At 50.3% G+C, this 26727-nt stretch overlaps 1 protein-coding gene across 2 annotated transcripts in view; it reads left to right on the top strand.

Moving 5' to 3' along the window:
• The window catches only part of FCHO2 (FCH and mu domain containing endocytic adaptor 2), a 1284287-nt gene that overhangs the window by 1243252 nt on the left and 14308 nt on the right, over positions 1-26727 (top strand). For both annotated transcript variants that reach the window (XM_069627506.1, XM_069627507.1), the window contains exon 24: positions 15060-15224. In XM_069627506.1, coding sequence (XP_069483607.1) covers positions 15060-15224 — 165 coding nt within the window. The remainder of the gene's footprint in view (positions 1-15059; positions 15225-26727) is intronic.

Here is a 26727-nt window from a genome sequence, read left to right as displayed (position 1 = left end):
TCAGTGCTCACTTGTGCATGGTGACATGTGGGTTGGCTGGGGGGCTTCAGCAGGGTGGATGGGCTCCCTGTGGGACATGGCCACGGGTGCAGTGTGTACCCCTGTGTTGGGGTCTGACTGCAGGCCCAGGGGATGGGGGAGAGGGCACACCTGGGAGGACACACACTGCCAATTCGTTGGGGCACCCCCGAAATCCACATACCCCGCTAGCACAGAGCCAATCGCGTGTGAAACTTCCCGCGCACCCCCGAAATACATGTACCCCGCTCGCACAGAGCCAATCGCGTGTGAAACTTCCCGCGCACCCCCGAAATACACGTACCCCGCTTGCTGAGGGCCAATCGCGTGTGAAACTTCCCGCGCACCCCCGAAATACACGTACCCCGCTCACACAGGGCCAATCGCGTGTGAAAATTCCCGCGTTCCCCCGAAATACACGTACCCCGCTCGCAGAGGGCCACCGCGATACTAGTCCGGATGCCCAAGTCTTTTTCTTCGTGCAACTGCATTAGGTCGCCAGTATTCGAACAAATGTACAAAATATCTTGAGAGTCGGGGCATGTATTATTAGTAGTGTTCATGAAGTCAAGCGCATCATCATCTATCTCCCCTGCTATTGTTAGGACCTCATGCGCTTCACGTAATTTATGTTGCACTTGCACTGAGCAAATAATCGGAACCTTCAATGGAAGTGGCAACAATTTTGAATGTATGCGGATATTTAAGGACTGCATTTGACTTGTCGGTAAATCCTGTGTAATACACACGGTTTCCAAGGTTGCGTCAGTTAGTTTGCATGAAGGAGGAATGGCATGAAAAACATTTTTGGGTTCATTCAGTACCGAAGCTATAGTCATCTCTCCTCCCTTGGGTAATGCGGGAAAATTACTAGTCTCACTGACTATTTTGTCTATGATCGTTTGGTAGCCTGTTTCCGGGTGAGTCTTTCGTTTTCGTTTTTAAATCCGGGACACAGAATGAACGAATGTCCGCTGAAAGCAATACTGACTTTTGAGATTTTTGTAAATTGCGGGACTTTAAAGCAGAAGTTAATAATGTTTTTCTAGCCTGCGAAGTAGTTATAATTAAAGCCTCCGTCACCACAAGCGGCAAAGGCACGGGCATGCATGATTTTAAAGAGTATACATTTACAGACGTAATGCTGGTTAGACCGTATGAATTTTAGATACTGTTTTGCAATGTTATGACAAAAAAAAGGGCCTCCAACTCCTACTCTCCAGCTAGACAGCCAGACAGCCACTCCACTTAGAAAACTGCACTTTGCAAATGCGTGTGCGTGCAGACTAACAATGGGTTCTGGGAGTGGAGGTCGGGCCAAACACTGTTAGAAACAAAACGGAAAAGAAAGAATACATGAGATGTAAGAAGAAATGTGGCTATTAGCTATCACTGGCTATATAGTTTGTTAATGGGGGCTCAATTCGTACCGCTTCTATCTGCGAATCCGCGAGAAGTGACAAAGTCCAACAGTTTTTTCCACCAACAGCAAAGATTGCGGGCAACAGCAACTCCACTTAGACAACTGCACTTTGCAAATGGATGCCTTTTCTACCTTGGTAAAGGCCATGACACGCAGGAGTGCTCGGTGTGCCAATCGATGCACCCGAAGGAAATTGAAGATCGTGAAATGAAACTTTTCACCATCCTCCAAAAGGAAAAAGGTGATAAGCATACCTGGTTGAGGTCGCTGGGTACGGATCGCGGCACAGAGGAATGCTCCACTGTCCGAAAGGAGAGAAAGAAGACGACACACTGCAAGAAATCGAGATCCACAGGTGGTTCTTTGTGGCATCATTCTTCATCTTCGAAGAAGAGGAGCCACAACTCCAAGGATGGCTGAGAGGAAGAGGCCCCTCAGGCGCCTTTTCCCACCCAGTCCTCTACCCCAGAGAAATGGTAGGCATTCAGTATGAAGATGCTAGACATCTTCGCCACGGTTCCTCAGCTTCGGCCTCAGGACTGACCGGTTTGGCCAAGCCAATGGATCCAGCCGGCAGGGACTCTGCAGTGAGATGAGACAATATTGTGACGAAAAAAGGGCACACCGTTCCAGACGTTGGTCCCCTGATTTCAGGTTCCTGGCCAGCAGCGCCAGTGACGCCAGAGTTGCGAAAAGAGTTCCTCTCGCTCCCCAGAAGGACACATATGTCCCATTTAGATTATGTTTATGAGGAAGGGGATGCAGTCTCTTTTAGGCTGGAGCACTTCCACCCCAGGGAAGTGAGAGACTTCCCAGAGGAGTTTTACAGAGAACAGGGTGACTGGGTGGACTTGGCGGCTGACTTGCAGTAGGCAAGTGGCATAGACACCTAACCACAGGTAAACATGATTCCTGCTGCCTCCTCCGACAAACCACAGGCCACTTTTCAGCACCTGATGGCAAAGCTGGAAAAAGGGACTTTATTGCTTTTTAATCAGGCAGTAGAGGGGCCAGTGGTGGAATTATGGGCCTAACAGGCTTCAGTTCTAACAGTGGACTGTGACCTAGCCAAGAAGCACAGGCCGGCACTTTCTGACCCCATGTTTCTTTTGGCCCATGTTTCCCCCGAGAGGTTTGTGGTGCAGGTCTCCAGTGTGTAAACACCTCTTACCCTCTGTCCAAGTTCTTTGGCTTATGGTCATTTATGGCTGAGGCATCGGAGCACTAATTCACTGGTGCTGGCAATGCAACATAGACCTATGAACCTGGCGGGCGGGGGAAGGGGTTTTCGCCCCTTGCCCCTAATGCCAAGAGAAGTAGAGGCCAAGCACCATTGGGAGCGCAAGAGCAGCATCTGCCCTACAGGGGTAGGGCCTAAGCGAACGTAGAGGAGATGTTTCCACTTCCACTCTGCCCTCCTAGAGGAGTCAGAAATGAGTGGCGGACACAAGGTTGTGTTAGTCTCAAAATCAGAAATTTTATTAAACAAAAATGGGTTGGAGAAACACCTCTTGCCGTATTCTCTAGAGGAATTTCCCTGCCTCAGAACTAAACCTAAGGAAGCTGACCTCACACTAGAAACAAAGCAACAAAGGGTGCAAGGAAATGTCGTCAACTGGATATTAGCAAAACATGTTCATAATAAAGAATAAAGAAATGTAAGCATACATCCAACAAAATTTACTTCCAAGCAAAAGATCCTTGGATCTAGAGGGTGGTTCCTTCACCTGGACTTTTAGGTAGGAAGGCAAAAGTGTTAATTCATACAATAGTTCTTTTTGTGTCTTTAGACTGGACTCACAATGTTCTTGTTCAAATAATGAGTTCCTTAACTGTCTTCCTTTAACTTGGTCAAACAATGGATTTCAAGACAATGGGCCTCATTACACAGACGGCGGTAACCATGGCGCTATACGCGCCATGGTTGCCGCCGGTATTTTACCAAGTCCGCCTTGGTGAAATGGGGAATTACCGCCCCATTCCAAGGTTGGCGGGCGCTAATTCCCCATTCACCAAGGCCCTTCCCCATTCCCATTTGAGCCTACAAGGGCTCAATGGGAATGGGGAAGGAGCAAATAACGATACCGCTATAAGCGGTACCGTTATTTGCCCTGTAGTCCCTCAGCGGGTCCCTTCCTTAACGTGTGGTCTGGCCACACGTTAAGGACAGGACCCGCTGAGGGACCTCGTAGTATGGCGCTAAGGGATTACCGACACCGGTGCCCTTACTGGTGACGGTAATCCCCTAGCGCCATCCGTGTAAGGAGGCCCAATATCTCTTTACCTTGATCAAGCACTAATTTCCATGTCAGTTTTTCTTTAGGTCTTTTGGTAACATTTGCAGATTGCCTAGTATAGTACCTTGCCAGGAATCCTTCTATGGGCTTTTCAGACAGCCTGATATACTCCACTGTAAGCTTTGTACACATTTCTTATGTAACTCCAGGTGCCTGGTATTTCTACTTGCCAGCACTTCTCTTGTGAGCTGCTCAGATCCCCTGGTAGACTCCCTGCCAGGTATCTTCGCACAATGTCCAGACTTTATACAACTTAAGGTGCCTGGTAATTCTGCTTGCCAGGACTTCTTTTATTTCACTGTTCGTTCATCACAGTAGCACAATTCCTTTCCTGAGGTGCTTGCCACATTTGCCTATGGTAACACTTGCTTCAGTTTTCCCCCAGGTTGGCATCTCATGCACCTATACTTGCTTATGGTTCCTTGTTGCACTTTGTTTGCCAGCATTAAAATATTCTGTTTGTCGGGTATTTGAAATGGGATTGGACTTTATCTGCTTTCAACCACTTTGGTATATTGTCCCCATTCACAACCTCGTGACATTCAAACACTGTTCCCGCGCACTACGGTATTCCACAGGGTCCCCTACAACCTTGGGCAGACTCACCAGTCATTCACAGCAACCCCGACTCTTGGCATGCCTGTGCAACAACACCTCTTCACTGGTTTGGCTTCCCACTCGATGCAGACATTTCCCCAGCGGTTCCTGCAGTTCCACAAACACTCCCCGGCATCCTTCTGTGGCCTGGACCGGAGAATGCTGCCTTGTGACAAGACTGCACCTCCAGGAGCTTTGCTGCGGCTCTCTGTTCTTCCACGGTCCCACAGGTGTGCCTGCTGTGCCTCTCTCACCATGCCGGTGGATGAGCCTCGCGTTCTTGAGCCACCACCAGGCTTTGGTCATCCTCTTCCTTTCTGCTGTCTGCTGTGCAATGATGATTCTCCTGTCTTCCATTGCTTCTACCACTTTAAAATATTCTGCACCGGGGCTGGCTCTGTGGAGCAGCCAAAGAAGGCTGCTTAACTCTCGAGCTCCGTGTGGGCCCGGCTTACATCAGTCTCAATCTGCGTTTATTGGCGAAGTGTGCACTCCTACTGTAGCTGGGTTGCTGCCCCTTGGTGTCAGGCTGCAGCCTGCGAGATTCTGGCTCAATTCGATCCTTGGAAGCCTGTTGGCGGACCCCCTCCTGCAGTGGCCTACTGGCTCGTTGGGGCCGCGGTGTCTGCCCGGCCCCCATCCCCTACTCTTCGTGGCCCGGAGCATTGTGTGGCGGCGGGGGGCGGGGAGCGATCCCCGTGTGCTCCGCCTCTCCCATCTGGAGCCCTGCCGGGCTGGTGACGCCCCGATCGGGGCATTGTACCTGTGCCGCGGCGCGAGCAGCTCTCTGTTGGGGCCGACGCCAGAGCGCGCCCCGTCCTCCATCCTGCATCCTGCATCCGGAGAGGGAGCCCCCCTACAGCCGATCCACGTGTGGTGGCCGGGCCGCGGCCGTGCGGCTGTTCTGCTGTTGCGGTCCTGTGGATCCGGGACGGGCCCGGGGAGCCGTACTGTCCAGGTGAGGTGTGGTGGGGGGGGAGCCCATCCTGGTCGGCCCACGGCGCCTCACTGCTTCCGCCTGCCCCGCTGTCCTGCTGCTTCCCGGGCCCCGCGGGGCTCACCTGCACGGCTGATCTGGGCTGTGGTGCCCGGCCCGAGCGCCCTGGAGTGCGGGCTGTGATAAGACTCCCTCTGAAGGCACCGGACACGCCTGCATACCCCACCACATGGACACAGGCCGCATCTTACACCTTCCTGCTGCCCACCGCCTACAGACTGGTGGCCCCTGTGAACACTGGGCGACTAGTCCCTGCTTTACACCTGCTTTTTTGTGACTGGGCCCCTGGTTGAGTGTGGCTTGGCTGGTCGGGCCCTCGCCTCTCGCCCGCACCGGGGATGCCCTCCTGCAACCCAACCACTGCAACTGTCGGCCCTTACTGACTGGCGCCTGCCTCCTTCTGGACCCGGGGGAAGCCTCACATTATTACCCCGGCTCTGGCCATCCTCCCCCGGCCTCCCTCGCTGTTGTTGGAATAGCACCCTTTGCCCCCAACCCCCTGCCCCCTTTATCCTTTGGCCACGTGCTTTCCGTCTGTGACTACATCTCTGGTCTTCGCCGCGCCGGGGGCTGAAACAGCAATGCCAAACAAGTCCAGGGGCACCTCCAAGGGGGGAACCATGGATAGATTCACCAAAGCTGTCCCGAGGGATGAGGGGGCCACGACTCATCCATACAGGTGGAGCGGGAAGCTGACCATCATCCCACCGCTGCGCCCCCTGACCTGACTGCACTCATGGAATCGATGGCCAAAAATTTTGCATCTTTCCACGAGAAGTTGGATGACATCAACGCTAATGTCGCCTCTTTAAAAACGCGGGTGGATCAGGCCGGGACCAGAATTACCGACGCGGAAAATCGGATATCTGCAAATGAGGACGAGATACATGTACTGCAGAACACGGTCGCCTCCTTGTCACGCGACATGAAGAATATGAGAGCAAAGTGTGATTACCTTGAATCGCGCTCTCGCAGAAATAACCTACGAATTATAGGGGTACCTGAGAATGCCCTTAAAGGGCGCATGGAGGATGCTCCAGAAGCCTTACTCAAGTACCTGCTGGGAAACCTGGCTCTGTCACCATATTTCACGGTCGAGCGTGCTCATCGAGCGCTGTCACCGCGGCCCAAGCCGGGCGACATCCCTAGGCCCATTATAGCCAGGATTCTCAATTATCGGGACAGGGACCTCATCCTCCGTCTGTCATGGGAGAAGGGAGACTTGCGCCTTGAATCACACACTGTTAGGATTTTTCCAGACTTTTCGATTGCGGTGCAGCAGGAGAGGCGCCAGTTCACTGGAGTCAAGAAGCTCCTTAGAGAACGCAATGTTCCGTACGCCATCCTGTTCCCAGCTCGCCTCAAAATTACGCACAACGGCAAGTTATACTTCACTGTTCCGGATGAAGCAGTGAAATTCATTGAGGCACACTTGCCACTTCCCAATCCGGCAAGGGGCCTCGCCAACGATGGTTAACCCAGTGGAGCACTGCCTGGCGTAAATTTACCTGCTCAGTAAACCTGAGAGTCGGAATGTGTCCATGGCAACAGTGTACTGCAAATTCAGCGAACCGGGCTCCCTCAGCGTCCGGACGGATGGAGACCCGACCCGGGTGTGTTTGACACTGATCTTCTTGCATGGGGCGTCGAACTTGCCATGAGCCCTAGACATCTCTTCAGCTTCGTCTCACCCGCAACGGCCAGCTAGTTATGGGGGCCTGACATAAGGTCTGTCTACCGCAGAACTAGTCTCTGACAGCCCTTGCTGTCCTACATGTTACTCTAAGAGCCGCCCACACGGCAACAGCGCACCTCGCTGCAATTGCAACGTTCATGTTCTGTTGGTTGTCACTGCTGTTTGGCCCCTGTTGGGCACTGGAAGAGGCGTATCCCTTTTGGACTTCGCCCTCCGACCTCCACTGTTTGGGGAGAGTCGGTCTAATTGGTGACACCTGCATTGGGAGGTGGGGGATCTCCACTGCAAGTTGGGGGTGGGCAGTGAGGGTGGGGGGTGGTACTGTTGGGGATTGGGGAAATGTTATATTAAAAGGCAGAGTCGGATTGGCAGACCGTGTCACATTGGGGCACCCGCATTGGACGGGGCTTGATTTCACATTTGGGCTACAACAACGGTGGTCGGATGTGCACTAGACTTCTGTGATGCTGGTAACTGTGATGTCCAGGAACACTCGGGGATTGAGTGGCGGTGTCAGGGCTCCAGAGGTTTTGGCACACGTCGTTGGTCACGGCCGCAAACACTACATATGCAGGAAATGCACTACATGGGCTCTTTGCTTAAGTGTATACTATTTAGACCATTAAAATGCTCGTAACGATTATGTCCTGGAATGTGCGGGGCCTAAGCAATTACACCAAGGGTCGGAAAATGATGGCATATGCCAGTCGACACGGCTGCAAAATATTGCTCCTGCAGGAGACACACTCCACGGGCCCACTGGCTAAAAGTATAGCACCAACTTGGGGGCCATACAGATATTTCACCTCATATTCCACTCGTGCCAGAGGAGTGTTGACATTGATCGATAAGTCACTTAAGTTTGCCCTCCACAAGAGCTACATAGACCCAGAGGGGAGGTACACTGTGTTGCATTGTGCCATTGCCAATAGAGACTATCTGTTAGTGAACACCTATGGCCCTAATGTTGATTCCCCCAAATTTGTTGATCAGGTCGTATCCATATTGCTGGGGTACGTGGGGGTGCAGATCATCTGGGGAGGGGACATGAACTTCATTCTTGATACCATGATGGATAGGTCTGGCACGGCCTCCAGACCTCTGCCTCTGCCTGGCGCAGCGCGCAGACTTCTGACCCACTGCACGATACTTGACATCCATGATGCATGGAGGGCATTACATCCTCAAAAGCGGGAGTTCACTTACTACTCATCAGTGTATGACAGTTCCTCCAGGATGATCTGTTCCTAATGTCCGGCCCTATGCTGGGCAGAATTGTGGAAACACGCATACTTGCACGCACACTGTCTGACCACTCCCCTATTTTGATATCCCTAGACCTGGGAATACCGGCCCCCACCATCAACACATGGCGATTCAAATCGGCCGCTCTGCAGGACATTGTGTTCAGGGCAGACATCCTTGCTGATATTCAGTCCTACTTTGAGCATAATTTGCCGCAGTCTACCACCCGGGGGGTCGGCTGGGATGCCTTTAAGGCCTTTATCAGGGGAGCGTCCATCTCTAGGGAATCGGGAATCCTCAAAACCATTAGGGCCGCCCTGTCTTGCACTGAAACTAAACTACGGGACCCGGCCTCCAAAGACCCTGGCATCCTCTCCCAGATCAGTGAGGAGCTTAAAACCTTTAATGAGCAGGCTAATAGGGAAGTCCAGTATTTCAGCCGCCCACAGGCCGCACGGAAATATGGCGAGGGTGACGGACCCAGCAAGACACTGGCCGCTTTAGCGAGGGCCAATCCCAAATTACATGTGATAAGGACAGCCAGGGGACGATGCAGTGGTCTGATCAGCATATCCTTGAGGTCTTCACAAGCTTCTATTCTGAACTATACTCTCAGCCCCCCCAACATGGGGACTCTCAGATGCGGGAGCTCCTGGAACAGATCCCCACAACTATCGTCTCCCCAGCAACGAGAGACCAATTAGATTCCCCCATTACACTGGACGAAATAGTGGAGGCTATCTCGGGTCTCCCAAAGGGAAAGGCGCCGGGCAGAGGTTTTGGCACACGTCGTTGGTCACGGCCGCAAACACTACATATGCAGGAAATGCACTCCATGGGCTCTTTGCTTAAGTGTATACTATTTAGACCATTAAAATGCTCGTAATGATTATGTCCTGGAATGTGCGGGGCCTAAGCAATTACACCAAGGGTCGGAAAATGATGGGCTAACGGCAGAGTTCTATCAGGAGCATGTGGCTATATTGGCCCCTGAATTGCTCGGGGTGTGGAATGAGTCACTCCAGGTGGGATCCCTTCCTCCGACATTACCGTGGCTGTTATCACGGTCCTCCTCAAGCCTAGTAAGCCTAGACTCTGGATCGTACCGGCCCCTTTCACTCATGAACTTGGACACAACATTTTTGCCAAGGTGATCGCAAATCGCTTTCTGCCTGTTTTACCATATATGGTGCATGACGACCAGTCGGGTTTCGTCCAGGGTCCATATCAATTCTCAAACGTCCGCCTTGTTTCCTCTCTTCAGTGGAACCCGCCAGGGATGCCCGTTCTCCCCGATCCTGTTCGCCCTGGCCATCGAGCCTATGGCGGACTTTGTCAGGGAGCGCCACTCTCGCAAAGGGATACGACTACAGGGTGCCCCTGAAATTATCTCACTCTATGCAGATGACGTACTGCTGTTTGTCAGAGACCCGGATGTCCACCTTGACCCTATTCTGCGTGACATCACTCGTATTGGTACATACTCTGGCTTCACCATCAATTATACTAAATCCGAACTCTTCCCCCTTACAGGCTCCACGGTCCAAACTGCCACGGAATACCCGCTCCGTTGGTCCCCTAACGGGATTAGATATCTGGGTATTCGGGTGTCTCTGTCCAAAGACACTCTCCTAGCCAATAATTACCTGGCCGTGGCAAAACTAGCAGAGACCAAGATAGCACGCTGGCGCTCTCTCCCGTTGTCACTGGCGGGGAGACTATCACTGGTTAAAATGATATTGCTCCCCAAACTGCTATACACATTTACGTACGTTCCCATATGGCCCGGCAAGAAGTACTTTGCAGATTTACACAAACTGTGCGCGCAGTTCCTGTGGCATTCTGGTGCCGTACGGAAAAAATGGATTGCCATGACTCTTCCCTACGAAAGGGGCGGGTTCACAGCCCCCGACTTGATGCAGTACTGGATCGCAGCACAGGCTCAATTTGCCACCTACTGGTACCCGGACCCCCCCCGACCCCTTCGCCCGCATGTCAACCTAGAGACCCTTGCTGCCTCTGGCACCAATATAATGTCCTTAATTTTACATCGACGATATGAGCCAGACTCACCCATAGACCCGGTCCAAACCACCTTATTGGCCTGGAGGCGGATGTTTGCTGTAGGCATTGAGGAACACCCATACTACAAGTGGCTCCCCGCCTGGCAGTTCCCCGGGTTGGAGCCCACAAACGACATAGCCCTGGCACGACACTGGCAGACCTTAGGATACCTGGCCCTAACTGACTTCTACCTGGACGGGCTATTCATAACACCACAGACTTGGAAACCGGGCCACTCGGGATCACCAATGGAACTGCTACAATACTATAGGCTCTGCGCTGCATTCCATGACGCGTGGCCGCAGTTTCCCAAGGAACCCCCTGACTCCCCTGTGACTTCCTACATTGCCAACTCGGGTGGGGCCCGCGGGGTGGTGTCATTATGCAAACTCCTTCTCATGACTGCCAGACCACAGCCCTCTAGGGTGCGGGACGACTGGGCTTCCGAACTGGGTGTAGAACTCAGACCAACTATGGGGGAAGATGTGCTCCCACACTAATAAGGTCTCTCTGAATTTTCAATATCGCACTATCCAGTATAAACTGCTGAACAGGCTGTACTACACCCCGGGCAGACTCTCCGGGTTTGTCCGTTCCGACCCACGGCTCTGTCCTCGCTGTGGTGCGGAGGATGCGGGCCATTTTCACATGTTCTGGGACTGCCCGAGACTAACCCCATTTTGGGATGAAGATCCTGAAAACTCTGTCAGAAATGTGTGATACTGCTATTGAGCCTGACCCGCTTGGGGTACTATTTGGGGTATGGGGGGGATGTGGGAGCCAGAGGGACGGCCAAATTCTTAAACGTATGTTGTATAATTGCCAAAAAGTGTGTTTTGCAGAATTGGAAGTGCACTGCCCCCCCTACCTTCCAGAAATGGTTGAACTTATTGACTTGGTCTCGGAACTGCGAAGAGGAATACATTGGTACCCTCCCGGCCCGGTCCCGGCCTAAAAACATCTGGACTGCCTTTCACACTTACCTTAATGGCCTTGATTCCCACTCCTCAGTAGACGACTCACTGTGATCAATATTGCTCTGTGCCTCGGCACCGGTTGCCCTGTGTTGCTGCACTCTTTATGTGACTATTTCGTACTACTCATATATGCCACTGTTCCTTTCTGTTGTTGACTGTCCAGATTGTCATATCTTGGCTGCTCTGATGTGTGTGTGTGTCATTTGTCTCTGCCAACAAAAATAAAAGTTTAAAAAAAATAAAACATGCTGCACCCCTGAGGCCGAGTTGAACAACTAGCTGTACGTTAGGCTTCAGGCTTCTCCTGATCTGCATAGACTCCTTCCTCTTCTTCCTCGTCTCAGTACTTATGGTTTTATGGGAATTTAAGTCCATATTGGGCTTCTTGGATGATGTTCTTTAGTTTGACAAAATGTCACATCAAAACAAGAAGATGCTATTCCTGAATTGTAAATGGCTGAGCCGTAGATAGGAGCTTGACTAAAGGGATTCAGAGAAAAGGTTTTCTGACGGTTACTATGGAAGGGAACCATTTAGTGACAACAGGCCATTAAAGACTTGGGTATTAGAGGATCTTCATCAGAGGGAAGTGGAAAATAATTTGCCTCACCCAATGGAGTCATCCCCTCCCCCCGGTCATTTTCTTTATCCATGTGAACCTCCCTCATATAGCCGCCACCAGGGTCAGGACCAGCTAGCAGCTGCCGCCCCCTTGCCACTCTTATGGGGGTCAAAGGAGGGGATTCAGTAATGACTCCATCAGATTCATCACATCTCTGCAGCCTCCAGCGTGAAGCCTCTTTGAAGTGGACTTCCTCCATCTGTCCCATTCGGGAGTTATAATATCCCTGTTTGGCGAGGAATGGAAAAATACCAACACAGATGCCTGGGCCTTACAGGTGATACAGCAGATATAGTGCCTGCCTTTTGCCTCTCGCCTTGCCTACCACCCCTATGCCACCAACCTTTTCCTCCAGAGCATCTACGACTGGAGGAGATTGTCAGCTTCTGAAGGGCCTATAAAGATCGTACCCTGCTCAGAACGAGGGAGAAGTTGGTACTCAACATAATTCTGGTGCCAAAGAATGACAAAGGTCTGAGACTCATCCTGCATCTGCAGCTTCTGAACTTGTACTTGCAAAAAGACAAGTTAAAGATGGTCACTCTTGCCCACATCCTCCAGGCCCTGGTCCTCTCTTTCGGTCTTTCTTCGGCACCCAGGGTGTTCCCCAAGCTGCTTGCAGTAATGGCAGCTTGCCTCAGGAGGGAAGGCATTCATTTCTTTTCTTACCTAGACTACTGGCTCTTACGAGCCCGCTCACCAGATGTAGATGGGTAGCATATTGCACAGCTTGGGCTTCTCCCTAAACTTCAAGATGTCTCCGGTTTCGCTGACCCAGTTCCTCTGATTTATTGGTACAGTCTTGGACACTCAACTGGGTCAGGGTTCCTCACCTGAGGTCAGAGTGGTGAACATCATCAAGATGGTCCAGGTTTTCCAACCACGGACAACAGTTACAGCCTCTTCTTTTCTGCGCCTGCTGAGTCTAATGGCCTCATGCATCGGAACGGGTCACTTTCCTCCCCTCTGTGGAGGGCAAGACGGTAGTATTGTCCTGACGGAGAATACTGTGGTCATGAATCACCTCAACGGGAGGGGTGGTATGGGCTCCTTGCCTCTGTGCAGAGAAACAATGCCATTGTGGTTCTGGGCTCTGCAGAACAGTGCATCTATGACCGCACCACATCTGGCCGGCAAGGAGAACATACTAGCGGGTGTACTGACCAGACAGTCATCAACTTCCTCCCGTGACTGGGAGCCCTGCCAGGAAGTTTTAGAGGGTTCTCCCCAGGTTGACCTCTTTGCTTCTAGTGTGAACAGGATATGCAAGTGGTTCTGCTCCATGGAATTTCTTTGTGAGGGAGCTCTGGGGGATGGCTTGATATTTGAATGGAACTTCGTCCTACTCTGTGTTCCTCCCCATTCCTGTCATTTGGTGGTTCTCAGGACACTGTGTCTGTTCAGGTCCAGGATGATCTTGATTGCTCCGTACTGGGCCTGGAGCACGTGGTGACCGGAGTTGTTGGACATGGCCATCTGCCCTCCCTGGCGTGTACCGTAGAGAACGGCCCTACCTTCCAATGGAAGGGGAGGATCCTGTACCTGAACCTCCTCAGTCTGAACCTTCATGCATGGCTGCTAAACAAAAGCTGCGGTATAAGGAGTGAGATTTGTCGTAGGATGTCCTCCTGTCTGCTAGAAGACCTGCCACCAAATCCATTTATGCCTGCAGCTAACTAATGTTTTGGGCTAGGTGCCGGGAGCAGGATCTGGACTCTTTTACTAGCTCCACCTCTTCTATGCTGGATTTTCTTCTGTCTTTAGCCTGGACTGGCCTACAGATTGGTATAGTGAAGGGTTATCTTGCGCCCATTTCAGCATTCAAGATGATCCCCACAGTCATTCAATGTCTGAGGGGTCCTTGCAATATGTTTCCCTCATTCCACTTTGTTCCGGCGTGGGATTTAAATTTGGTGTTTACATTTTTAATGGGCGTTCTTGTCCTTTACAACGGCTCACCCTTGTGGTGATTTTCCTGGTTAACATCACTTCAGCTAGAGTGATGAGCTCCAGACTCTGTTAATCCTCCCTACTTGGTTTTCTCCAAGGAAAATGCAACATTGAGAGTTAGACCCTCCTTCCTTCCTACGGTGGTCTCTGATATCCATCTCTCTCAACAGATCCTTCTACCCGTCTTCCTTTCTCCAGCTCATCCCGCCAAAGCAGAGGAGCATTTCCATCAGCTGGATCCAGTGCGGGCCCTCACGTCTAGGTCTCTTGGACAAGGAATAACAAGATTGGTTAAGCGGTTGCCCGAGCTGACAGGACTGTTATCAAACAGACCCTTTCTCAATGGATCATACGTTGCATCTCAGAATGCTACAATCTGGCTAGGATGGGTGTGTCGGAGGCTCGCAGTACCCATTTTACCACAGCAGTGGCTGCCACCTCTGCCTTGTAGGGGGCCGGAGTCCTGTCCTGGACACAAAAACGTTGGCGTCTCTGCACACGTTTGCTAAAATTACTGCTTGAATTCCCTTTCACGCCAGAGTACCCATTTGATCCTCCCGAGTTTTCTGGACTTGGTAGTGTCCTTACTCCTCCATCCTCCAGATTTATGTACTGCTTTGGGAGTCTTTCATAGATGATAAATCTGTGGGAGGAAGAAATCAATTAGACAAAAAAATGACTTATCTCTCTGTAATGTTCTTTCTGATGGATGTTCGTCCCACAAATTCCTCATGGTCCTCCCGACCTGCCCCTCTTGCCAGATAGCTCATACACATCGGTTCTGCAGTGCCTCAGTGTCAGAATGGTAGGGGAAAAGGGTGTAACTGAGTTCATGGGGTGCAGAGTCTCAATATATACTGACGAATAGCTGAGCTGTGTATAGGATTATCACAGATGAGAATCTGTGTGAGGAACATGCATACGAAAGAACATTACTGAGAGTTAAGTCATGTTTTTGTCTCCCCATCTGTGAAAGTGACTTGCATTTCAGATCTTACTGTGATAAATGGTTCTGTGTCCATAGCTAATATATATTGATTTTTGGAAAAAGGTTACACTGTGGAGAACCTACACTTGTAAGTAAGTTGTCCTTCTTCACATTATTACTCTAAGGTTTTATAGACCATGCCTGCTTGTAATATCTGACCTTGTATTCGTGCCTTTGTTTTTTAGGTTCTGGATCTCTCAGGGCAAAGTTTGATCTATCGGAGGGACCCAGCAGACCAACAACAGTTGCAGTCCAATTTGTTAGTGATGGAGGCACCCTTTCAGGTGTAGACTTGGAGCTTGTTGGCAGTGGCTATAGACTTTCATTAATGAAGAAGCGGTTTTCCTCTGGTAAGACGTTTAAAAACTTTTAAGGGTACATGTGATGTGCATTTACAACACTGATTAAAAATGTGAAATCCTTGATTGTAAATCATGCTTCACCACTATTGAGTGTTTTATAGATGTGCATACTTTTTAATATTTCCACCTCTCATGCTGGAATCCCCTAGAAAATGAACATTACAGTTTTTACTTCAACCATAGCCTTCTTAAATTGGTACATGCCTCTTTCACAACACCAACCAGCCTACTGCTAACCTATCAGTGCTGCGGGTGTTGGAAACCTGTGGCTTTCAATTCAGATAATTTTTCGCCAGTGGGGCAGAGGAATCCCTGGAGAGAACTCCTGTGCTGGGTGACTTGTTTTGATTTTGTGAAAACAAAATCTGCACTTTGCTTCTTGTCTATGTCAGGACTCAAAGGACTCTGTTAGTGCATCTTATTAACTGTGTTAGTCCTGAGACTGCTGGACAGCTGCAAGAATGTCTATTTAAAATGTGCAGCAAGCGCATAGACAGAACATACTTCAGGAGGTACCCCAGGAGACTGGCATGTATTGCTGTGTAAGGATATATCTTCAGGCACATGCAGAGCAGGCAGGGGAGACTGCTTGTGTGGCTGCACTAACCAAGCTATGAAACGCCCTTGAAGGACCCCAAAAACCACCAGTTTAGGGAAGTGGATAAGAAACTCCACAATAACGTTCTGGCAAAAAATAGTTTTTGTATCTAACAGCTTTGAGAAGTGCTTACATGCAAACCTTGTTGCCATCTGAAGCATTAAAATGGAAGAAAAGACTGGCATCTCTTCCCCAATTGATATTTGGGGAAGTGACAGTAAAGATACCATCATGGCTGTTGGAGTTTAGTCTAAAGTTAGCTCTTCAGTTATGTTGGAGCCTATGTTGGGGTCCGCTTTATAAAAACAGTTGATAATCTCCTTTCCTAGATGAGGTTTTTCCATCCACACAGTATGGCCTGAAGCCGCAGTTGACAACTAGATGTATTTATTTATTTAGAAAGCGCTCTCACCAAGCCTCTGTACATCAGCTAAACAGTTACAATAATTTTGTGACATTACAGAATTGGTCAAATATGGACAATGATTTAATTCAAGAAAGAGCAAGAAAATAGTTTTAAAGAGATGATGGGAAAGTAGCCTATGTAGAAGAACGGACATAGAAAGAAAGGCTATTCTAAAGTTTAGGATCAAGAGAGTGAATGAACGAAAATGAGATTGAGTACAAGAACGAGGTACTATCAAAACAAATTGACATGAAGAACAAAGTGTTTGAGATGGGACGTAGCTTGACACCAAGGAAGGCAGATCAGGAGGAGCGAGACCATGGGTACCCTTTAATACAATACACAGATAGCAAAATTGGAGGCAAGCAGGAAAAGAAAGCAGATGAAGTAAAGCAAGAGAGGGGGCAATGGAAGAAAGAGGAGGAAGAGAACAAAGCAAGCAAATGGGATTAGTAATAGTCTGAAGAGGCGCGTGAGCGTAAGTAGGCAGACTCACAAGAACAGACAAAGAAAATCAAGGTGAGAAGAAATCATGGTAAGGATAAGATAATTAGGAGTAGAAAAAGTCAATTTCTTTGAATATTGTAAAGCTACTGGTGGCAAGACCATGTAAGAATAGAAATATGGGAGAAACCAGGAGAAGGTTCAAATGTTACACCTAGATTAGAAGCATAAGTAGACAAAGAAAGAGAGTCTGGATAAAAAGAAATGGATTAGGGATGGGAGCAGGAAAAATAGAACCTCTGTTTTAGAGGGATTTAAGGGGAAGAGCATGTGAAAGCATACAATGCTTAATAGCCGCAGACAATCGGAAATAGGCGAATGAAGTTGGTCAGAAAAGGAGAAAAAGATTTGCGAAGGCATGGGAATCCCTCATGTAGGTCGTTGTCTCCCATCATTAAGGGAGTCAAGATCAAGTCCTAGGTGTCTACGTTGATCATGGCCTGTGGTCGGTCATAGCGCAGGTGTCCAACCACATTTCTGAAGGGGAAATGCATGAGGGTTTTGAGGCCCTCATCAATGACGGCAAAGAAGCCTCCTGTCAAATACTGCAATCTGGTCTGGCTCTTGTCCGAGCCCGCTGACCAGATCTAGCCATCGGCACACCTGTACCCGATGTGCAAGCTTGCATAGCTTGGGCTTCTTCCTGAACTTCAAGAAGTCTCTGGTTTTGCCATCCCGGTCCCTCCGATTTATCGGTCGGGTCTTGGCCACTTACTTGGGTCCAGGTGTCCTGTCCGAGGATAGAGTGGTGAACATCTAGAAGATGGTCCAAGTTTACCAACCACAGATGACCATTCCAGCCTCGGCTTTTTTTTTTAAAAACCTTTATTTATTTGTCTTGACAACACACAAACAAACCAAGATGCTTACAGAGTGGCAATAAATTACACCATTACACAATGCAACTTTTACAATGCAGTGCTGGCATTTCAAGTGCATTAAGAGGGTTGATGACTAGGTAACGACTTGAGTATATGATTAAGAGTCACAATTCACGGGATAGCATTATTTGGGGGAAAGGACGGGGGTAGAGGGTTCAGTGTCTGAGTTCGAGGTTATGGTAGACATATAACTACGGAATTTCTGCCAGATATCCCTTGGTCTCGAGTGCGGATGTTGCAGTGCACTCCAGGTCTCCTCAGTATCGTGCGCCCATGTGACTGTCCTAAGCCACTGTGCATACGTGGGTACTCTGGGCTGGAGCCAGTTCATCAAAATGCAGCATACAGCTAGTACCATGCAAAGTCCAGCCAGTTTCCTTGAGTCACGACCCAGTTGGGGGAAGTCGTGGAAGAGACAACGCATTGGGGATGGGTCTATGGTATGGTCTAGTATAGCAGAAATTGTGGAGCAAACTTCGGACCAAAATTGCGACATCCGCGGGCAGAACCAGATCATATGAATGTAGGGGGCTTGATCCGCACCACACCTAGGACAGCTGGGCGAGAGATCACTAAACATATGGTGTAGTCTGTCTGCAGTGTGATGGTATCTTTGCAACACCTTGAATTGTATTAATTTGAATTGTGAGTTATATGATACGTTGTGAGTGCGACCACACATCCGGGACCAGCGTTCATCAGTGATCTCAACTCTGAGGTCTTCTTCCCACCTCTGCCTTAGTTTAGTGAAGGAGGGGGCAGCTTTAGTCTGCAGTAGAGTGTAAAGTCGTGATAGTTTCCCCTTAAAGGAATTGAAGGAGCACGATCTGCAATTATGGGTTCGTCAGGTGGCATTGTAGGGAAGTTGGGGTATCTGGCTTTGAGATTTTTCCGGAGAGAGTAGTATTGCAGCCATGCTGAAGGCCTTCGTTTGAGGGGGATTGGGAGGTCTGCCTATTCGAGGAAGTTGCCCTGCTCATAGACATCCCCGAGTGTCAAGAAACCCTCATCAACCCAGCAAGCTACAATGGATTGTGGGATGTGTGGGACATCAGGGAAGAAGTTCCAGAGCGGGAGGTCCCCGTGGAAGGGGTGAGGTGTTTTCACCAGTTTCCAGATCTTAGTGAGAGCCAAGGATGTACTGGCAACAGGGTTTGCCGAGTCTGGGTCAGCCAGGACGGGTTTGAGAATAAGGGAACCAATTATTCGGTCACTGACCGTTAGTTTCTCTAGCCGGACATGGGGGATGGAGGGAGTCGGTGGTGTTAAACCAGCGGGAAGCAAATTGGGACTGGGCTACCAGCCAATACTTGGCAAAGTCGGGGGCGCCAAACCCGCCTAGCTCCATAGGAGTGGTCAGTGTTAATTTGAGTCGGACTGCGCCGGAGTGCCATAGGAAGGTGTTGGTTATGCGGCGTAGCGTTCAGAAGAAGTCATCGCCTGGCCACAGGAGGAGATTAGTAAATCGGTAAAGGAGTTGGGGCAGTACCACCATTTTAAGTATGCCTATCCGATCCGCTAATGAAATGGGAAGTCTAGCCCAACTATCCGTTTTTGTGGCCAGGTTTGTGAGGTAATTCCGGTAGTTGGCCTCACATAGCTTGACCGTTTGCCGGGAGACCACCACCCCAAGGGAAGTAATATTGTGTTGGGACCATGTGAATCCTCCTAGGTCCGATGAGGGCTGCGTGCAGTCCGTAAGGGGGAATAGGACAGACTTGGAACAATTTACCTTTAGCCCAGATATGTATCCAAAACGGACCACTCCAGGATTGGGGCAAGGTTGACTTCCGGAAAGTGAATATACAGCAGGGCATCATCGGCATACAGAGAAACAATATCGGCCTAACCCGCTGTACGCAAGCCTCTATGAGAGTGTGACTGGCGCATCATATCGGCAAAGGGTTCCATAGCTATGGCGAATATTAACGGAGAAAAAAGACAGCCCTGTCGTGTTCCTCTAGCTATTTGGAAGGGGAGGAGCATCCTCAGTTCAGACCCTGGGCGATGGGCCGGTGTAGAGCAACTTAATCCATTTGCGGAAATTGGGACCAAATTTACAATTCTCTAGGACTCGCCACAGATACTCCCATGACACTAAGTCAAATGCCTTCTGCATGTCTACAGTGGCCGCTACCGCATGTACCTCCGGATCGATCCTACTGATCACATTAAAGAGTCTCCTCAGGTTCAAAGAAGTGGATCTGCCGGGACAAATCCCGCTTGATCAGGATGAATGATGTGGGGCATGAATGAGGCCAGTCGGGTGGCCTCTCGGAGCGTGAGGGGGAGAATACTCCTCACATGCCTCCTCCCACAGGGCCAGCAAATGTGGGACCAGGAGAGATTTGAATCGCTTATCGAAGTCAATGGGGAGGCCATCCGGGCCAGGGGCTTTACCTGATGGCAACGATTCGATGGCCTCCGTGAGCTCTTCAGGAGTGAACGGTCTCTCCAGAGAAATGCCGGCATCAGTAGAAAGGACAGAGAGAGGGAGGTTCTCTAAATAGGAGTCAATTTCTGATATCTGGGGGCCCTCAACTTTGGAGTATAGGGAGATGTAGAATGATAGAAATTCCAGGTTAATGTCTTGTGGTGAAGTGGCCAGTGTTCCATCGGGTCTCTCTATCGCTGGTATGTTGGAAGTTCCAAATTCTCAGCGTATCAACCTAGCGAGCAATCTGCCCGGGCATTCTCCCTCACCATATTTTCTTACTGAGTGAGGGCTGTCTAGGAACTTGACTTCCCGTTCGGCCAAGCTGCGGAATGTGTCTAGTTCTGACCCTAGTTGTGCCAATATTTCAGGGGATTGATGCAGGGCATATTGTGTCTCAAGAGTTGCTAGTGTCGACTCGCTACTGGTAATATCCGAACAGATTTCTTTCAGGATACCACACCCGCTGGAGATGGCAATACCTCCGATGTATACTTTAAAGGATTCCCAAAGGGTGGCTTGTGATGACACCGAATTAGTGTTAACCTCAAAGAATTCCTCGATAGAGGACTCGATCTCAGATGCGAAGACCTGATCGAGTAGGGCAAGGGGCCTCATTCTCCACTGCCTCGTTCTATCGTAGTCTTGACCCCAGTTCAATGAAATGATCACTGGTGAGTGATCGGATAAAGTTCTAGGGAGGATCGCTAGGTGGGATAGGGACCTGACCAATATATCTGATATAAGCCACCTATATATCCTAGAATGTGAGTCATGGACAGAGGAATAGTAGGAGTAAGTGCAGGAGTCCGGGTACATGAGTCGCCAAGCGAGGGAGCGTTGTTAGAATAGTGTGAGCTGCCCTGGATAATTGACGAGGTCTAGAGCCTGATCTGTCCAGTTTGACATCCAGTATCGTATTAAAATCGCCACCCCATATGATCGGAACCAGGGGATAACTTTCCAATACCGAGGCCAGGTGTAGGTAGAAATCTGGGTCGTCAATGTTTGGGCCGTAGATATTTAATATGGCCATCTCCTGATTTTGCAGACTGCTCAGGATTAGTACATACCTCCCCTGTGGGTCTATCCATGAATGACAGCATGAGAACTTGAGACTTTTGTGTATCATTTAGGGTACCTCGACTTTGGGTAGAGTAATTGGTGAAGTACCTCTGAGGCCCCCATTGTTTAGCAAACTTTTTGCATTGTTCAGAGCGGGCGTTGGTCTCTTGTAGGCAAAGGATTTTAATGCCATGGCGTTCCGCATACAATTGTATCTGTCTCATCTTTTTGTGGTTACCTAGACCTCTTACATTCCAGCTCATGAAAGTTAAGCTACTATCCGCCATTTGTGTGGGGGCGTTGGTTGACTTCCGGTCTCCGGAGTGGCAGTAGCCAATTCCAGCCTAGCTGGGGCGGGTACAACGAGCCATCCGTAAACCCATGATATAATATAGCGGTATGTGTGGCATCTCTTGTGGTTGTCAAATCCTTTTTAACTTAACTCCCAATGCCCCCCCACCCACATCCCTCCCCCAAACAGAGGAATGATATCCCAGCATGACCATAACAACAACAAACTCATCGGCATCAGCGTCTGGGGGCCTAGCTTGACACCAAGGAAGGCAGACGTACCGGACTGGGGAACATTTAAGTAGATTTTCAATACCGCAAAATTAACAGTGAATTAATATAGGCTGCGTAAGTTGAGGATCAGCAGTTCAATGGGATAACAAGACCAAACTATTGATACATTTCCATATAACATAGCCTCGACTGTGCATGAGGACAACGATGGGCCTGTTTCCAGGCAAGAACTTGGTGCATAATATTCGGGCCATAGGGTATTATCATAGCAGTGGTGAAGAATCAGCCAGAGAAGTGTTCATCTATGAATTTTGAGGCCTCCTCAGGGATGGTGAAAAAGAATGTCTGATTGGAGTGTTCTATTCTTGGTTTGGCGGGAAATAACATCGAGTATTTTACCCCTAGATCTCTGAACCTTTTTTTTACTGCCACAAAGGTTTTGCGTTCCTGCTGGACCGCCACAGAGAAATCTGGGTATAGATGGATCCTTGCCGCCCCCATTCGTAGCTCCCCCTTGACTCTTGCCGCTCTCAGGAGAGCATCTTGATCACGGAAATGTAAAATTCTGGCTATGATGGGGCGTGGGGGTGCACCAGGCTTAGGTTTTGCAGTTAATGAACTTTGGGCTCTTTCCACTGCGAACTATGGGGAGAGTTTCGGGGAGTCTAGGACTGACAGCAACATGTGTTCCACAAAGTCCTCCATGGGCTCATGGATATTGTCCTCGGGTACACCAACTATGCGCAGTTTATTGCGTGAGCGGGATTCTAAGTCATCGTTCTTTTTTTCCACCGCCAGCACCCGATTGGAGAGCAAGGAAACCGTGGCACGTAGGGAACCCAGCTCATCTTCGGTGGCACCTACCCTCGCCTCAACCTCCGCCACCCGGCCGTCAGTTTTTTCAATATGTGCCTTTATGGATGAGATGGTGAGTCATCAGGGGGAGGTGTGGTCGATGTTGCAGGGGCCTCTTCAAGTATCTCTGTTGCTGACTTAGCTGGTGTCTTTGTAAACATGCTCAGGGAGCTCTGTTTCTTCCCTGCTCCTGCTCCCTTGGTCATGGTGTAGGTGGGCGGTGGAACTGGGAGTCTGGGTTGGAGTGTGTGGCCAGAGATGTCAGCGTTCTGTTGCCACTTTGTGTACAATAGGATTTCCAGGACCCCCCTGGTCAGTCCATCAAGAGACCTGCGTTAGGGCTTCTGAGGTAAGTGTGGCCCCTGCCTCACAGGGGGGTTGTAAGTATATTGTCGCCGATGTTGTGTCCCTGCCCTACCTGCTGAGGGCGTTGGGACAAGTCTTGGGGTTGGAAGCCCCAGTTGATTGTGTGGTGGATAGCTGGTAAATTCAATATGGAGCAGGGGTAGTGGGTATGGCACAGCCTGTGGCGGTCACTTGTAGGGTGCCACTTCTGGGGTTTGATTACATGGGAGGAGGTGCTCGGGTTCCAGTTCACCCAGTAATTTGCCCACGGTCCCAGTGGATGGCAGATGGCGAGGGGGGAGGTCCCCTGCAGATCAGTTGATCACACCGCGAGATGGGGTGTGTCCAGTGGGTGGGAGCTTGTACCGGCTGTGGGTATTATTTCGTTATGTGCCAGCAGCTCACAGTCTGGCACTACAGGTTGCAGTCATGGGCACATCTGCTGTGCAAAAACTGCCCCGGTGGCCACAGCCAAGCACAGCCATCCCCCCAGCCACCTACCGTGTTCTGTTGTGAGTTTACACCCTCCGCCGGCGGGGGGGCGCGGCAAGGAGCGTGAAGCCAGTGCGAGCCCCACCGCAGTGCCACGATCCCTCAGTGTCGCACTGGGCTAGCACCACGCTCGTCCGCAGGGCCCCTCACAAGTGAGCAGGATAGGAGCTGAGAGTGTCCGGACCCCAGCGAGGTTGGCCCGCACCTGCCACAGGCCCCTGGCATGAACAGGAGTCAATGATGATTCGAAGGGGGGGGGCCAGGAAGCAGGCGCAAATTGAGCCTGAGTCGCCCCTCCCAGGCCGCCGTGGCGCTCAGCAGTCTGGCTGGCCACGCCTTCTGGAGCCGCAGAGCGGGGAGAACCCGCAAGCTCACCCGCCGATGCTAGTCGATGCGTTTTCTCTGTAGTCGCCGGATCCCGGGCCCCGTGAAGCAGCAGGGCCAGTCTTAGGAGGTCTGTCCACAAGATGTAGGGAGATGGAGTAGGTGTTATACATATAAGGCGGTTATATCTGGGATCAGGATCTCCCCAGTCCGGAGCTTGGCACTCAGGCTGCCAGTTCCATTGAGCGCAACAGCACCCCCCTCCCCCCCATCCTCGGGTTTTGTGTGCTTGCTGGATCTTAATAGCCTCCTGCATCTTGGTGGTGCCAGAGGCCCACCTGTGAATGAGATCACTGCAATGGCTTCTGAGCTCACAGTGGTCACACAGTTCTGGGATGAACATCGGACCTTCTACTGGTCTCAGAGAGGGTCCAGAGACCTGCAGTGGTGGACCGCGAAGGACAACCTACTGAAGGGGTCACTATTTTGTCAACTTTGGCCACAAGTGACCCTTATCATGGATGCATGCATGGAAGACTGGGACGCCCACCTTCAAGATCTGACGGTGAGCGGACTGCGGTCCCCATTAGAGTTCCGGGAGCACATCAATCTGCTGGAGCTGAGAGTTATCAGACTGGCTCTGGTTGCTTTCCTCCCCTCTGTGAAGGGCAAGACTGACAATATAGCCATGCCTTACCTCAACAAGTGCAGAGAAGCAATGCGATTGCGGTTGTGTGCTCTGGAGAGCAGCGTGTCTCTGACTGTGGCCTCTGGCTGGCAAGGAGAACGTGCTAGCAAGTGCATTGAGCAGACAATCTTCAAACTCCCATGAATGGGAGCTGTGCCAGGAAGTTCTGGAGGAGATTTTCTCCCACTGGGGTGATACTCAGATGGGCCTCTTTACTTCCAGTGTGAACAAGAAGCGCAATGTGGTTCTGCTCCAGGGAAATTCCTAGGCAGAGCTCTGGGGGATGCCTTGACAGTCGAATGGGACTTTGACCTACTCTATGCATTCCGGCCAATCCTGGTCATTCTACTGGTTCTCAGGAGAATATTTTTGTTCAGGTCCACTATGATATTGATCTCGGGTCCACTATGGTCTTGATTGCTCAGGACTGGGTCCAGAGAACGTGGTACCCAGAGTTGCTGGACATGGCCTTCTACCCTCCCTGGCACCTTCTGCAGAGGATGGAACTCCTTTCCCACTCAGAGTGGATGGTCCTCCACCCAAACCTGCGCAACCTGAACCTTGATGCCTGGCTGCTGAAAGGCTAAGGTATACGGAGTGATATTTGTCAGAGAATGTTCTGGACGTGCTCCTCTCTGCTAGAAGACCTGCATCCTAATCCATTTTTGTTTGCAGATGGTACCGGGAGAGGGATCTGGACCCATTCACTTGCTCGACTTCCTCTGTTTTGGAAATTCCTCTGTCTTTGGACCGTATAAGCTTGCAGATTGGTACAGTGAAGGGTTTTCTTGCAGTCATTTTAGTCTTCAAGAGGACCCTGGAGCAAAGCTCCTTTTTCATGATTGTTTGGGAGAATTCTCTCTTTAGGCTGAATTTCCTAACCTAGTGAGTCCCCCACCAGCTTTGCTGGATTTCTGGAGTTTTTTTTCTCCTGCCAAGAGTGAGACTCTTTCTCCCACTCTTGGACATGATTTATGGTGTTCCTTTGACTGTTAATGTGTTTTATGGGCTATGGGGTCCTTTCCTCCATAGGGTCTCATGTGTTTTTACTATGTGTGTTACACAGCACCCTCTGTGCAGTAACACAGGGGTGTCATAGTGACACCCCACCATAGACTCCGTTCCCTGGGACTGACTACTGTCTCCCAGGGCATGTAAAGTCACCATTGGCTTTACTAGTCCCAAATTTTGAACAGAAACCAGTACAAACCATCCTATTGTGGACGTACTGGTCGGGGCAATTCGATTGCCCCGGGGTCTGTTAGTCGAGGGGACACGTCTCCGTCCCCCCTGATCGAGTTTTGGCTGGTGGCAGTGGATACTACTTTTTATATTCGACCGCAAATATATCCCTATGGGATTTTCCCATTGTTCGAGGCTACCAACTTTAATTATTTAATTCTCATAGCCTCTAGCATACCGCCGGTTTATTTATTTAATGTTAATTCGCCGGTTGGTATTTTTTGCCAGGACTCGATTCTAAAATGGCGTTTGTGTTCTCTTCTGTGACTCCAACCCAAGTCGAGCCCTTTGTTCCACTTTTTGGCGGGATTCTCCACAGAAGCCTCCAAAAGTGGTGCCACTCTGTCTGGGTACCACAGGGGGTGTGGGAGGGGGTTTAGGCACCCTGGACTGAGTTACCTTGGTAACTCAAGTCGCACTCTTGTGTGATTAGCCCAAGTGGTGAGCCGGCCGGCTCACCACTTAGCATGTTTGATTGACAGCTAGGCTGAGTGAATGGGGGTGTGCTGCATAAAAGCAGGGCTTTGGGGACTGGAACTTCAGAAGTCGCCACAGGACCGGAGAATCCGACGAGGGAGAAGCTGAGCCGACCTACCACGACGACACCACCAGTGGAGCCCTGCAGAACCGACTCACCACTTCCCGACGACAGAGAAGATCTCCCGGCTGGAGAGGCTTCTTCCCCTGACTGGTGGGCACAACCAGCTTACCTTCTTCTCTTCGCACCCCAGACCGTCTTGTGGTCGAATTGCCCGTGCCAAGCACCCCGGCAACCGGATAGCCACTTACCACTGGACTGTGAATAAAAGGACCTCTCCTTTTACCTGAGAACTCTGCGGCTGGTTTCTTCCCTGGCAGTGCAACGGACTCCTGTCTTCCTCCCCGACGAGATCCTCTCTTCCCCCGGACGAAGCACCGACTTGCATCCGCTGCCAGGAACAACTGCCCCTGCTGGAGTATTCTCACCACTTTAAGGTACCGTGTCCGCCAGGCCTCCATTTCTAAAGATTGCTACAAGGTAATAATAACCCCTTAACCTTCTGGACTGGGCTGGCTGCATTGACCTTCTAACTGGTCCCTTTCTTTTGGTCCAACTCTTTTTGAACCTTTGCAAGACTCTTGTGCACTTCAA

Source organism: Ambystoma mexicanum, chromosome 6p (genome assembly GCF_040938575.1).
Source record: "Ambystoma mexicanum isolate Mex_15411 chromosome 6p, UKY_AmexF1_1, whole genome shotgun sequence".
NCBI classification, from domain to species: domain Eukaryota; kingdom Metazoa; phylum Chordata; class Amphibia; order Caudata; family Ambystomatidae; genus Ambystoma; species Ambystoma mexicanum.
This window is presented reverse-complemented; position numbering and strand designations above follow the sequence as displayed.